The sequence below is a fragment of the Phoenix dactylifera genome, chromosome 14, assembly GCF_009389715.1.
Source record: "Phoenix dactylifera cultivar Barhee BC4 chromosome 14, palm_55x_up_171113_PBpolish2nd_filt_p, whole genome shotgun sequence".
Lineage (NCBI taxonomy): Eukaryota > Viridiplantae > Streptophyta > Magnoliopsida > Arecales > Arecaceae > Phoenix > Phoenix dactylifera.
In genome coordinates, this window is record NC_052405.1 from 8,990,611 (window position 1) to 9,004,820 (window position 14,210).

A 14,210-nucleotide genomic window follows, 5' to 3' on the forward strand; every position below is an offset into this window, starting at 1 on the left:
TTCACCATGCACGTGCAAGTAAATGAAAAGAGAGACTGCGCGCGCGTGCAGGGACGATGACTATGAGCTAGTCCTCAGTTACAGTGATCTACTAATTAGATCGCTGCTCAATGGTATCCGCATGCTTTGATATGAGTGTGATCTTTTTTGGATCATACATGTTTACAGAGAAGACGAATAGGGCTGATTGAGTGGTATTTTTTGCCGCTCACCATTCTAGAGGCTTCACTTGGATAGACCGCATGTATTATCTTTTTTTCTGATTTTGTTGGTTGTACTCACACTTGGTCATTCATATCCTTTTTTCTGGGTTGGTCGCATGTAGCCAATGTGTTGAACGTTGTTGCAAAGAGATGCAATAATTTAAACCATATTATTCTATAAATCAGCTAAATTAAATTATTTGAGTATACATAATATTTATGAGAAATAAAAAATACAAATATTTAACAATTGAATTGAAATATTTGTCAAAGGATCCAATAATGTAGGTCTGGTAAAAAAGTTGTAATTTAGGCTATGTTTAATTATTATTTGCGCTCTCATTCTGGATTAGTGAACTTGTTATAGGCCCTGTTTGAGGGAGCTGTGGGCAGTAGAGCTGTTGGAAATAGAGTTGTTAGAAGTAGAGCTGTTTGAAGTAGAGTTGTTCGAAAAACTGTTTGCTGTTTGGTAACTACATTTGTAAAATGCTGTGTCACTTTAACATATGTTTGATAAACAAACTAAGAAAGTACTTTTGTATCACAAAATTACCATAAAGGACATTGCATAGTATTATACAACAGAATATAATAAAACATAACATATATTAATACATAAATATACAATATAGTATAATATTATTGTAATATACAATAATATTATCATAATATAGCATAATAGTAATATAATTATTAGAGTAAATTAATTTTTGATAATATAACATAATATTAAATTATTTAACATAACATATTAATGTATTACGATATAATGTAATATATTATATTTATAGTATAATACAATAATAAAGGTATAAAATATTATAATTATTAGTATAAATTAATTTTCTATAATTCAATATTCGGCCAGCAAAAATAGGAATAGGATAAGCTTGATCTTCTCAACTTTTTTTTCTTAGTAGTTACCTTTGTTCTATCTTTCGTTATTTAGCTTTTGGATTTGATGGGAGATGTGCGTTTCACATGATTAATAGTATAGTTGCCTAGTAGATGAACACGAGCTTGCCATCCATAGGAATGCGATGTAGGCGGTTATGATGCACTGGTACATATATAGTTATCAGAAATTATGTATATGTGATGTAGATCGTTAGATCAAGATTTAAATTTCTTGTGTTTAGGATAGAATATGTTGCAGTGACTCTATAGTTGAGAGGGTTGCAAAAGCAAATGGGCGAGCTAAGTCCATGAACCTGAAAAAATTTATGCCGTCTATTCATCTCCACAGCTCTTTTTTTCTTTTTTTTTTTTTTATGTACAACGGTTGATCACCTAATTCTAGGATAGGTTATGCCAACCGAATCAGAAGTGAGACAATAGCCCAAGGATGGAAGAAAAAGCCCCTGATATGTCCAAAGGAACTCTCCGAAATGCTGGGCATCATAGGTAGTAACCTAATCTGTAGTTCTGTTCACTTTTCGATACACATGCACAGCCTGAAAGGCGCTACACTTTCTGGCCAATTGATGGATATAGCAAATAAGAGGAGACTCGTCTCCCATCCGCCCCTCTCCGCATATCCAGTCGACCACCGAGGCAGCGTCCCTCTCGAAAAGGATCTACTTCGCCCACAACACTCGTCTCGTATAAGTGATGCCTTTTCATGCTGCCTTGAGCTCTTTCTTTTGACATGAGTGCCATGTGCTAAGATTTTGAGCAAAAACTTGATGTGGTGGCCCTATATTCCACGCTTGTTTATCCACTCTCATATACTTCCATCAAAGGGTTTGGCAATTTGTATAAAAAAAAAAAAAGGTTTGGCAATGGATTGAATCTATTTCTAGTCTAGCAAATAATCTCAGGATTTCATATCCAACCCATTTAAAACTGGATTGAAAAGAATAAACTTGTTTTTAGCTTAATTATTTTGCACAAATCTATATCTAACAACCAAATAATTTTGTTGTTCACATATTAAGTATATATTTTGGCAAGAGTAATGAGAGGGGCCGAAGCATGGTACCATAAAAGGCACTTCATAACTCAGGTGCCAATTGGAAATGGTATAAGATAAAATTTTAGGGTCAAGGATATAGATAAAGTGAAAATTGAGAAGAAGAAATTAAAGAAATGCGACAGATCCTAAAGCATGTTATTCCCATCATTGCTTTTCGAAAGCACCATCCATGTTTGTGGGAATGGTTCTTGAGAATATTGTTCATCAAGAATCGGCCCATTCTAGATGCTGACAAAGCTGGAGAGCTCAAGCTGTCGTTTGCTCCGGTCAGGATTGGAGAGGATGTGAGGCATACGACCGCTACTGGGATCCTCGTTGGGTGGCTACACTCTGACTTGAAATAACACAAATAAAGAAGTTCTCCGATTGGAGCGTATCCGATGGAATATTCTTTGATGTCTAAGTTGGGATGGTATTCAAAAACAGAAGAAGGTGCTCTTGTAGTTTGTTAAGGCGGCTTGAGCACTTACCTTTTGGGTTCCTTTCTTTTGTTGATTGTCAGGATGGAGGAGCTTACCTACTACCGAAGAATTAGGACACGTAGGCCAACCAGAAATGACTACCCTAGGTATACGACATAGATACAGATGCGAATGTCTTGCACACGGATGACATTCTACCTATCACATTGGTAGGATCTCAGTGATCACTAGAACCCCCTTCTGGTTATGATGTGGCCAATCTTGGAAAACTCATGATATGCGAATTCGGTCACGCAGCGCCGAGCCTGCCAGGTTAGTGGGCCTGATCAACCATGTATTGGCGCCATGGCAAACTCTGATTGGTTAGTCCTTCGATGAATTGTGGCCGATCTGGATGCGCATCAATAAATAACAAGCATAGTGGTTCCATAATTTTAGTAGATGCAGGTTTCAACTCTATGCAACTTCAAAGTTTGTTTAATATCTATCACAGCCGCAGCACCTTCTTTAACTATTAGTTTAACAATGGCATGCGCTCAGGTAGATGCATGCAGGAAGCAATTTATCTTTCGCACCATGATGTGCTCACCTTAAACTGTTGAAATCCTAGAGACACAACGTATCCAGAAATTTTAAACCTAAGCGACATACTCTCTTAGACCCTATTGGTTCGGCTTGAGTGTTTTTTTCTTTTTTTCTTCTCATGCTTTATCAGTTTGATTTCGGAGACATGACTTGTTTATTCTTAGCTTCTTCAATCTTCATGCCTCTTCGACTCAAATCATAGCTAACCATCTAATACTAAGTAAAAATCAATAATACATCAAACTTCCAATTCAAACTCGAACAAACAACCATAATTTATAATACTAACATTAAATCTATATTCCTCTCTCTCCTCTATTGTAGATATATATCTGTAAAATTTTATAAAAAAATATATCACATATAATCAGGCATGTAGCCAGTATATGGGAGTCAATCTTTATTGAGACTTATTCAGGACTTACTCGAATGACTACTTAACAGAAAGTGAGAGCTCTGGTTTCTCTAGGGATTTTCGTAGTTTGTGGATCACTTCAAACGCCAACCAAATTTTAACAAGATATTAAATCTAACCACCTCCCCCCCCCCTAAAATCTTGTTTAAAAAAAAAAAAAAACTATACCTGGAACCAGATTAGATACGACAAGATACGATTTCAGAGGAGTCTTCCGTGCTATAGTTGAATCGAATCGATCGGCTCGAGGATAGACTTCTGGTTCGTTTACAGCACGGGATAAGTGACGTGCAGGCGAGAAAAAGTACCGAGGACTCCAGCGTTTGAGGCGTGAGAGGCAAACCGCTTCCATCCACGTGGCTTTACAGAGTTAACAATGACCACGGACTCTCCTTGGTTCTCCTCAGCAAACCAACGAACCAACCAATTCAGATCCTTCGATCAGTACATCAATCCGCGAAGCACAGCATCCACATCCATCCATCCGACATCCAACGGCTCGGTGGACGCCGAAAGGCGTAGGGATCGGGGTTGTTTGTATCTTGCGCACGAAAAAAGGATTGACCCTCCTTCGCGCGAAGCCACCGTTGGATCACCCATCGCACAGCTCTCGATGATCCGGACTCGTGATTCGTCCACGTGCGCAGATGTCAGAGAGATCGGTGGGCGATCCAACGGTGGATCCTTGTGCAATGAGTAGAGTCATATATGGTGAGCATACCGAACTTGATAAAATCGGCCTCATCTCAATATAAAATTATGCCCTCCTACCCTTCTCAACCAAAACTCTTAGAAAGAATCCAGCCCTCTTTCCTTCCCAGCGACCCGAAATCAATCTCAGGTAATCAATTCTTCGACTTCTGATCCATATATTCGCATCTATATCGCGTTTGATTTGATTCTTATTAGTGATTTTGTTTGAAGTTTTGCAAGGAATCATGCCATGCAGATCATTTCTTTTTGGGATTTCTTTTTGTTGCTCCCAGAGGAAAATATAAATTTTAGTTCATAACCGCTTAAATCCATAAAGGTTTGCGTAGTATATGGATTTTGTTTCTTTCTTGTTTTTTTTCCTTATTAGTGATTTGATTTGATTCTTATTAGTGATTTTATTTGAAGTTTTTTCAAGGAATCACGCCGTAAAGGTCACTTTTTTTTATTGGGATTTGTTTTTGTTGCTCCAGAGAAAGTTATGAACTTTTAGTTCCGCTTAAATCCATAAGGGCTTGCGTAGTATATGGATTTTGTTTCTTTCTTTTTTCCCCGAGACATTATCCTGTCAAAGCTTGTAGATTTCGATGAAATATTATATTTATATGTATTCTTTTTTTTTTAGTTTTTCAAAGCCCCCGTTTGTTGAAGTCAAGTATAGTTTCTTGTGAGATAATGGCTTAGCATTGTGCTATTTTATGGTTGCTGTGTGTGCGTATAGAAGTACTTTATATGATTACCTGGTAGTTCGGTGTCAAGGTGGTGCCTTTATCTACATATATGCATCACAACATGCATATATCTTTCATTCCATTAGATAGGCATGGCATGTTGTAATATGATCAAATGAACTGGTCAATGCATGTATCTAGCAAGATATTTGATCTGTCAATACATGTATTTTATAGTTTGGAACTATGTATTTACCTGTTTCACTAGTTCTGGAGACTGGAGCACCTCTGTGTTCTGAACATACGTAGAGGTCAAGCAGGAACAGGTCATTAGGGTTTTGCAGCATGTCAGTTTTGCTCTAGTATATTACCAAAACAATAACAGCTGTTATATATATGTTTGGTGGTCATGAGGACTCTTATTTAACACTACTGTTGTTTATAGAATTGAAGGGCTTTGTTTGGTTTTTTTAGTATTAGTACTTCTAAAAATATCTATAGAAACGGCTTTCAAATACAAGACAATACTCTTTAGAATATAAGTGACAATCATGTTTTCACGTTGCTGTAATAATCTGCCATATGCCATTATAACAGCTAAACATAGCCATTATAATGTAGCAATGGGACTATTGAGAAGCTAGACTCTTGATTTTTTTTTTTTTCTTTGGCATGACCATAGTGGTTTCTGGCATGAACATTGCAGAGTAAAGTTGTAATTTATGACTTTTATACCTGACCAGCAAGATTTATTCTAGTTGTACATGGTTGGCAATCATCTTACAAAATCTTCCATTCTCTTGTGAATTATCAACCGAATGTAAGCTATCATTGCTAAATTATCTCAATCAGACCACTAGTTTATCTGTCTTGTTTTCTATAAAGATAACAAGGGCACTGAAGATAGGTGGAGTGCTTCTTCCAGAACTAAGAGGCGTACCTCTTTCATTCTTATGTTCTTCTGAATTTTTTTTCCAAATACTTTAATCATTTTTTTACCCATTGGTAGCTCAAGAGTTGCTTCTTCTAAGCCATATTCTCTTATCCAGACCTGATATTTACCTTGAAAAGGACAAAGAACAATTCCATTGGAAGGGATTTCGTGAAATACTGAAATGCATACTTTGTAGGATCGATTTCCATTGAAATGATGTAGAAACACATGAAGAGTCAAATGGAATGAACCTATACCCATTTGAAGATAAATCACTATAAATCTGGTTAGCAAGGTTTGAAGAATTGCAAATACTGCATGCTGTACAGCTCTGTGCCAGCAAACTATGAGTAAATATGGGAGTGTACCATAGTATGGACCATGCTGGTGCATAACTGGTATGCCCCTATACCATGGTAGTTCAGACCTTGTTGGCTAGATTAAATAAATAGGAAAACAAGGATTAAAGGTCAATGGATTGTGTTGGGGGGCATGCGAGGAATTCATCATGTGAGTGAGTGCATGCATCAGGGTGAACTGAAGGAGTTTATTGTGAAGCTCAGTTTGTTTTACAGCAAAGTAGTAGGAGTATGTATAAGCTTCAAGTTTTTAAATCTTCATTGTTCAATTCCCGATTCGATCTTGACTTTCCATATTGAGCTTGCTAGAATTTCCAGTGCATTATATTTGTGGTTTCCTAAACATGTTTGACGTGGTATTGTGAGATTGTTTGGAGTGGAGGGGACTGGAGAGAAGGGTGTCAATACAGTAGTCAATGATTGGATCCGGTTGATAGGTAGCATGTACAACTGTCATGTCTTTTTGCAGTAATTTATGAAAACTAATATTTGAAAAATGTGTACCAGCATAACTTGCAAGATAACTGTTTTATGGGAAGTTGCATAGTGATATGCTGATATTATGTGATGCTTACCTTCACTAGAACTTTGTATTTCATTGATCTCTATCTTTATATATATATATATATATATATATATATATATATATATATATATATATATATATATATATATATATATATATATATATATATATATATATGCATGCATGTACATACCAATGTTGTATGCGTGCCCTTTCAGTATAATTTAAAACATTTTACCCCTCCAGGTCAACAGGCATCAAGTTTTATACTTAAGCTCAATTGTAACAATATATCCTAACTGATATAAATTAATTTGGTGCAAGATAAGATATTGCCATGAGTCTTTCATAAAACAATTAATTTCATGGGAGCAAGAAGTCAGCAGCGAAGCTTGGTTCTGTAAAATAAATTATGTAGATAAGAAATATATTACTGAAAACAAACTAAGATAAAGGAGTCTAAGTTTATGTAGATAAAAAATAATTACTGAAAACAAGTTAAGATGAAGGAGTCTAAGTTGTGCTCATATTTTAATTTTCTGAAGCGAGACTAGTGAGGTGTCTTTCAATGTGCTAATTTCTAATTGTCTTTCATTTTTTGCTTTGCAGAACCCACATCTTTGGTCAATATGGAGGTTTTTATAGGCCATAGAAGTTTAGGGGGATCATATTTACCAGCATATCCTTTTCCTTACAGATTTATTATGAAGAATAGCAAAGTAATTCCTGTAGGCTTGTTAAGTAGGAGAAGATAGATATCATGACCTATTAAGAAGATCTACCTCACTGTGGTCAATTGGTGCTGTGGGTTATGTCGAAGGTATAATAAATATGAGATCTTTAACTTTCTGCATTAAACTTGTAAACAAATGAACATGCCAAAAGATGCAAAAAAATGCCCTGCTGCTTCTATAACAAGATGTTATAAGCTGAGTGCTGATGCCATATAGCCAATGTCCCTTTATCAAGCTTTTAAGTTCTGCACGGCAGTATTAGGCATGCAATGCCATGCCATATGCAGGTCAGGCATTGGCATGTTAGTGCCACCTGCTGCCTTCAGGCATAGTCAACTATTTAAATTCATGCTCCTTTTCTCTTCTTGTATTCTTCTTCTTCTCGTTATAGTGGGGTGGGGAGCTGTGGGGTGGCTCCAGTTCTTAGTGCATTCATTCAGTGCTTAACGGGAAAGAATGCTGAACGATTTATAAATTCAGGCACCAAACAACACATATCAAGGCCTGTTGGTTGTGGATGTATGAAGGTGTTTCAACATATGATTGATAAAAAGGAATCAAGTGAGCCTGGCAGCCATTCCAAGGGGTACTTGAGCTCTAGCAATACTCAAATTCTAGCAGGAAATTAGCTAATGAAAAATTTGACCACATTCTTCATTGCATGCTTGCAGAAATGAGTTTAATTATGTAAGGGAACATGCATGGACTAATGGTCCCATAAAAATGTTCACATGTTTGTTTGGACCTAAATGAAACCCACCATATTATGTTTGTGAAGTAGTAAAGAAACTTGTAGTAAAACCTTTAAGTTGTCAGGTTATCAAACTATCTTGCCTGGGATTTGGTACTGCCACATGCTTACAGATGCATTAGGAAAGCAACTGGTTCCAGGGAGGTAACATAAAGCCAGGTGGTATCGTCAAGACATGCAAAATAATTGCCTTCCACTGCAGATAATTCTTGATGCATGCATATATCTTAATTTCTTATCAACATTACATATGCTGTTTGATAAGTCTTATGATTTGTTTATAACTACTGTTGTGAAATATTACCGAAAAGCAATACCTTCCTCTCCTTCTTTGATACACACAAACAAACACAATATGATACTTGGTGTCATTTAGGGTCTGCTGCTATTCTAAGATTTTATGCAACTTTACCCCTGGGTTCTTGTCCTCTTTTACATGAATTTCTTTCTTCTTCCTGTATTTGTCGTTTAACTCTCCCATGCCTCGTGACCGACATTCAGGAGTAGCTTAGTTATTACCTTTTATTGGTCTCTCTCATTTAAAATTTGCTTATTGATGAAAAAAGCAAACCATGCAATGTAGAGGCTAATGCCTGCCTATTGATTTTTGTTGCTTTGTCTGTAGCTTTGAAATTATTTATTATTCTGCAGAGATTTTTTAATTACACAATGGGTGGAAGCAAGATAGATGATGACTGGGAGTTTACTGCATCGGGTAATGGTGTTAGTACTGTAGTTTTGGTTGGAAAAACTGGAAATGGCAAGAGTGCAACTGGGAATACCATTCTCGGTAGGAAGGCATTCTTGTCGCAATTCAGTCCAGCTGGCGTGACATGTACTTGTGAGATGCAAAGCACCATTTTAAAAGATGGTCGTACTCTAAATGTTATTGACACTCCTGGTAAGTATATATATATTTTTGGTGTCCTTAACCTTTTTCTCTAACACCGGCTGCTATCAATTACTTATTCTCTTTTTTTTGCTGAAGATCGATTACTTATTCTCTACTGCACACTTTAGGTGTTTGAATGTGCAGAAAAACTAAAGTTTTTTTTTTTTTTTGAAGGACTCTTTGATTTTTCAGCTGGTTCTGAATTCATTGGGAAAGAGATTGTTAAATGTATCAACATGGCCAAGGATGGAATTCATGCAGTTCTTATGGTTTTTTCTACAAGATCACGTTTTTCAAGAGAAGAAGAGGCCACGATTCAGAGTTTGCAAACCTTTTTTGGTGAGAGAATTGTTGACTACATGATCGTGGTTTTTACTGGTGGTGATGATCTTGAAGAAAGTGGAATGACCTTGCAGGAATTTATAGGTCGTGGGTGCCCTGAGCCGTTACAGGTTCAATGCCATTTTGCCATTGCTTGCTTCTTTTTTTTTTCACAGGAAAAATTATTGATTCCCTTCATATCTAGTTGAATTTTATTTTCTTATCCCCAGAATAAAATAAATAAAATATGAATCAGATTTTTTTGGAAATTATGAACATGTTATTTTGAAAACATATGTGTGCAGTCAAGATTTGCAATCTTGGTACTAGATCCCATACAGTACCCAATTGATACGTGGTGTATTGTGTTAGTATGATGCTTATCTTGGAAGCACACTTGGTAGGGGGGCATGCAGAGTTTCAATGCTCTATTGGTACGGTATGGTATGCCCCGTAGCAGACAGTATTGTATGGTATAACAAAGCATGTTGCAACAATGTGCAAGATATGTACATATAATGCTGTGTTTAACTAACAAGACAGCCATTGCCATGCATTGCATGAGGTGCTCATTTAATTTGTGCATGGTTAATATTTTGTTCTCTTCAAACTAAAAACGACATTTCATATATGTCATTCCATATCCATATATATGTTTTTTTTTTTTTAATAAATTACGTCCTGTGTTAATCTTTGAAGAACTTTCTATGAAACCCCTAATTCCAGCACTGATTTTGGGTTTCTACCTAGCTTCTCTACCATTAGTATCTTGTACGTGATTTTCCTTTTTTGATATCACGCCAGCTGTCTCCATCAACTACTTGACATTCTCCATCAGTGCGTTCTCTTCTTAAATCAAGAGTGTAAAGTGCAAACACACTTCGTGCCGTTCATGTTTCCTCGTGTTGTGGAGAGCATAACAATGTTATATCTCACCACTTCTGTATCATGCTTATGCATCAGGTTATTCTTCTTTGAAAAGTGATGGAATTTATTCACTTATCTGATTTCTTGTTCTTTAGTGCAACTGTTTGAGAATTAATTGCTATTAAAGCAAGGCGGGAATTCCTGTTTACCTATATTCGGTTCTCAAAATGATCCATGTGGTCAAAGATGGGTGCAAAAATGAATGATCAGGAAGTAGTGTGAAAGCGTGCATATAAACTAGCATGAACTATTACTATAATTGTTCAAATAATATAAAAGGAACTTTTATCTTTTTTTTTTATGGTAAAAATTATAAGAAGCAATAATGTCTTATAATAATATAAGCATACCATCTGAAGTATTTTATATTAGTAAAATGACTTGATGAATGAATAATGTGTACCGAGTTGAGAATCATGATTGCACATTGTAACTTGGCTATGTATTTCTTCTCTCTCGTTTTCACTCATTGTGGCTCTGACCCAAGCATAATTCATATATTAATCCATTTAATCACATGACATAAAACATCTCATATTGATAATTTGTTGCAGAACATTCTTCGGCTGTGTAAAAAAAGAGTTATGCTTTTTGATAACAAGACCAACAATGAGATTAAGCGAGCTGCGCAGGTGAAGCAGCTGTTCTTCCTTGTAGATTCTGTCGTCGCCAGTAATGGCGGACAACCATTTTCAGATCAGATTTTTGCTGAACTTAAGGTAAGGATGTTCCTTACCATATTAAAAGATTGTAGGTTGTCTTTGATATTTATTGGCACTACTGATTGTTAACACAACTATTTGTTTAACAGGAGGGAGCTTTAAGGATGCATGATAGAGAGAAAGAAGTCGAAGCTATGAAGGGTTATTCGGAACAACGGATATCACAGTTGAAGGAAGAGATCTATAAATCATATGATGATCAGCTTGCACGAATAACAGATATGGTACTCTCTTTAACTAATCGCTTCCAATGACATCTACTTGCGTTATTCTTGAAGGACTTATACCTTGCTAATGGAGATTCACAAGCTAATAACCACTTGACGATTGTGAGACACATAGTTTACAGATATGACTATAAGGCTGTGGTGGGATCTGGGGGAGTCGCACAAACTTTACTTTTATCTTATGGGTTACATAATATTCAAACACTCAACAGAGATCTTTTTAAATGTGGTAGGAAGTACATCAGTTGATTTGTTTGGTTTAACTTTAGATTTTACTTTAGATGAGACATGGTGGGTTCTGGTATTCTGCTGAGCTCAGACAAATGGGTTTGATTACATGTTCGGGCAACATTGGTTAGGTTTCGTTATGGCTTAGGTTAAAGGATTTGTGAGGTGCTAATATGGTTGATTAACTTGGTTAAGGATTATTGTGTCAGTTATTTTCCCCCCTGAAAAAATGAGTTGGTTAGGGGGGGCTTGGTTGTCTGTTTGACAAAGCTAATTATCTACACCATTTTCAGGTGCACACTACGGTTTAATACATTTTCCAAACATAGAAAATATTTATCTTCGTAACTTGCCTATATTAATGGCTAAGATATTTTCTTTTCTTAGCATATATTAGTTCGAAAATCTGTATTCTGTTTTAGTACTATAGGATTTCATTGTTCTTTCAAACAATGGTTTTTGTTATAATTGAAAATATATTTAGAACTTATATGCATATCTCTATGTATGTACATATTCACATATGTGTGCATATATACGTAGATTTTGTATTTTGTGTATCATATGCATAATATTTATTATATGCATAGGTTATATGTGAAGAATGGGTTGATGCGATTATATATATTGGTCTTTTGTGTATAGATATTTCATCTTTGCACCTTCATAGTGCTCCCAATACCTGCTTCTCCAAATTATTTGATTAATTCTATCATTTATTTTCTAAAAAGAAACAGGCCAAATAGCATAATTGCAAATAATGGCCTGTTATATCATCTTTTAAATCATTAGTTCTGCCAAATCAAAAGGTAACTGCAATTGTCATGCATTATTTCCAGATGTCGTATAACAGCCTTTAGATTGTCTTTTGTGTGTCCACTTTCCATGTTCCCACTATTTTTTCCAAACAAACTGTGATGTCAATTATATGTCCATGGCATTGTTGACCTTTGCACTTAAGAAGCACTTGAACTTTTTCTGAAGTAGATCAGCAGCAGAGTATGCCTTGGATTGATTTTGCTTGTTCAAGGGTAATTTGCAGCTGGACATTCTATTACTTCACACGTAATTCAGTTTTGAATGTGTAATGCAGCTTTTTCATGTGATATAATTGAATTGGTCACATTTGATGTGTTGTTGTCTCACCTCTTCTATGGTGATATCTTAATGTGGGCTTGAACTCTGATTTTTATGTCTGCAGGTGGAGCACAAGTTAAAACAAACTATTGATAGACTTGAGAAACAGTTGGCTGAAGAACAAGCTGCACGACTAGAAGCCGAGAAGCTATCGCAAGAAGCCAGAATGAGATCAGATGATGAGATTCGTTTACTTAGGGAGAGTCTGGAGAGAGCTCAAAGGGAGAATGAGGAATACCGAAAGCGCGCTGAAAGTATGAAGTGTGCCATCCTGTGACATCATTTCATTGGATGATTATAAATACTTTATGAGGTTGTTTATAAGGTGATATTTAGAATTTTTATTTTCGTAGGTTCAATATGGAGCAAAACTTTTAGAAATTCTGCTTTGGTAGGTTTGATATGGAACAATTCCAAGTTTGTGGGCCATGCTATTTGTTCTAATTATATATATATTTAGCGTGCTGAAATATACTTGATTGGTTATAAAGCAATGTATATGCTGTAAGATACATCTATGCTTTACCTGCTACCATGTTAGTCCATTGTTAATAGTTTCGCTCCGTCTGTGGTCATACAAGTATATGATGGACATGATCTTGTTTCAAAGGTTACCTTAAGTTCTCTCGGCCGGAACTCTTGTTTCAAAGGTTTCGCTCCGTCTGGTTTCGCCCCGGCTCTTCTTGGCCGGAACTTTTGATATTGGAAAGAAAAGGAAGAAGAAAGAAAATATGAAGGTAACTTCCTGCTTATAGTTAGTTGATTATAGTAACCTGTTTGTTTTTTTAATCCTTCAATGGTGTTTGCTTGCATGGGTCTCCTGGAGCTTTATGTGCATTATCCATTACTCTTCTAAGTTCTCTCGCATTGAGACGGTGGATATCACAAGTAGAGGACACTGTTCTGTTCTCTTGTTTCTCCCCCAATGAAACTAGGAAAATCTTGAAAATTCTCATATGACTTTGATTGTTCAGTCAATAAATTGCATGAGGTCCTTTGTTTCACCATCTTTTTGTCACCTTTTTTTGGTCTGGCCTTTGAATTGCATGGAAATCTGTTTGAAGTGAGCTAATGAAAACGAGAATTCTTTTGGCCAGATCAGTCATTTAGGAAAGTGTCTTCTTAAATTTTTGATCAATGCTAATGCGACTCGCAGTTCCAATCCGTTTGGGTTAGAAATTTGAACGCACGTTAGGCACCCACCCATCCTCCATTGCAGAGCTCATACAAAACGTCACACTAAATCAGAGGTGAGTGATGTTGAGCTCCTCGGAATAAATAAACATCAACTGGCCACTGTCATCCATTCTTGCAGCCAGCAAGTCCAAAGTTTACATCCAAAAGCAGAACAATTTGAAAATATTATTGAATTGGATTAAGGATAAAGATGATGGCGTCTAAAAACCCATGATAGAGTAGAGGAAAGAAGGTTTCTGACGCGGAGAGAGAAAAAAAAGGATCATCATCCTT

General features: G+C 36.1%; 1 protein-coding gene across 3 annotated transcripts; it reads left to right on the forward strand.

The window, feature by feature from the left end:
* The first annotated feature begins 4,313 nt into the window (after nucleotides 1–4,313).
* LOC103704803 (immune-associated nucleotide-binding protein 9) lies at nucleotides 4,314–13,292 on the forward strand. Of its 3 annotated transcripts, XM_008788247.4 has the most exons (7): nucleotides 4,354–4,441; nucleotides 7,411–7,621; nucleotides 8,938–9,187; nucleotides 9,353–9,630; nucleotides 10,981–11,145; nucleotides 11,238–11,372; nucleotides 12,805–13,234. In XM_008788247.4, the coding sequence occupies exons 2-7, from the start codon at nucleotides 7,613–7,615 to the stop codon at nucleotides 13,015–13,017; spliced, it is 1,050 nt and encodes a 349-aa protein (XP_008786469.1). In that variant the 5' UTR covers nucleotides 4,354–4,441; nucleotides 7,411–7,612; the 3' UTR covers nucleotides 13,018–13,234. The 3 variants fall into 3 exon arrangements, with proteins under 3 accessions (XP_008786470.1, XP_038989485.1, XP_008786469.1); XM_008788248.4 differs by lacking the exon at nucleotides 7,411–7,621 and having other exon boundaries at nucleotides 4,314–4,441; XM_039133557.1 differs by lacking the exon at nucleotides 7,411–7,621 and having other exon boundaries at nucleotides 4,345–4,441; nucleotides 8,912–9,187; nucleotides 12,805–13,292.
* Nucleotides 13,293–14,210: the final 918 nt, after the last annotated feature.

What these genes read in the sequence shown, in the direction of transcription:
- LOC103704803 (XM_039133557.1), top strand. Translation starts at nt 4,360, where the DNA reads ATGCCCTCCTACCCTTCTCAACCAAAACTCTTAGAAAGAATCCAGCCC. An exon ending in CGACCCGAAATCAATCTCAG is followed by an intron (nt 4,442 to 8,911) that starts GTAATCAATTCT and finishes CTTTGTCTGTAG; the next exon opens with CTTTGAAATTATTTATTATT. An exon ending in AGATTTTTGCTGAACTTAAG is followed by an intron (nt 11,146 to 11,237) that starts GTAAGGATGTTC and finishes TTTGTTTAACAG; the next exon opens with GAGGGAGCTTTAAGGATGCA.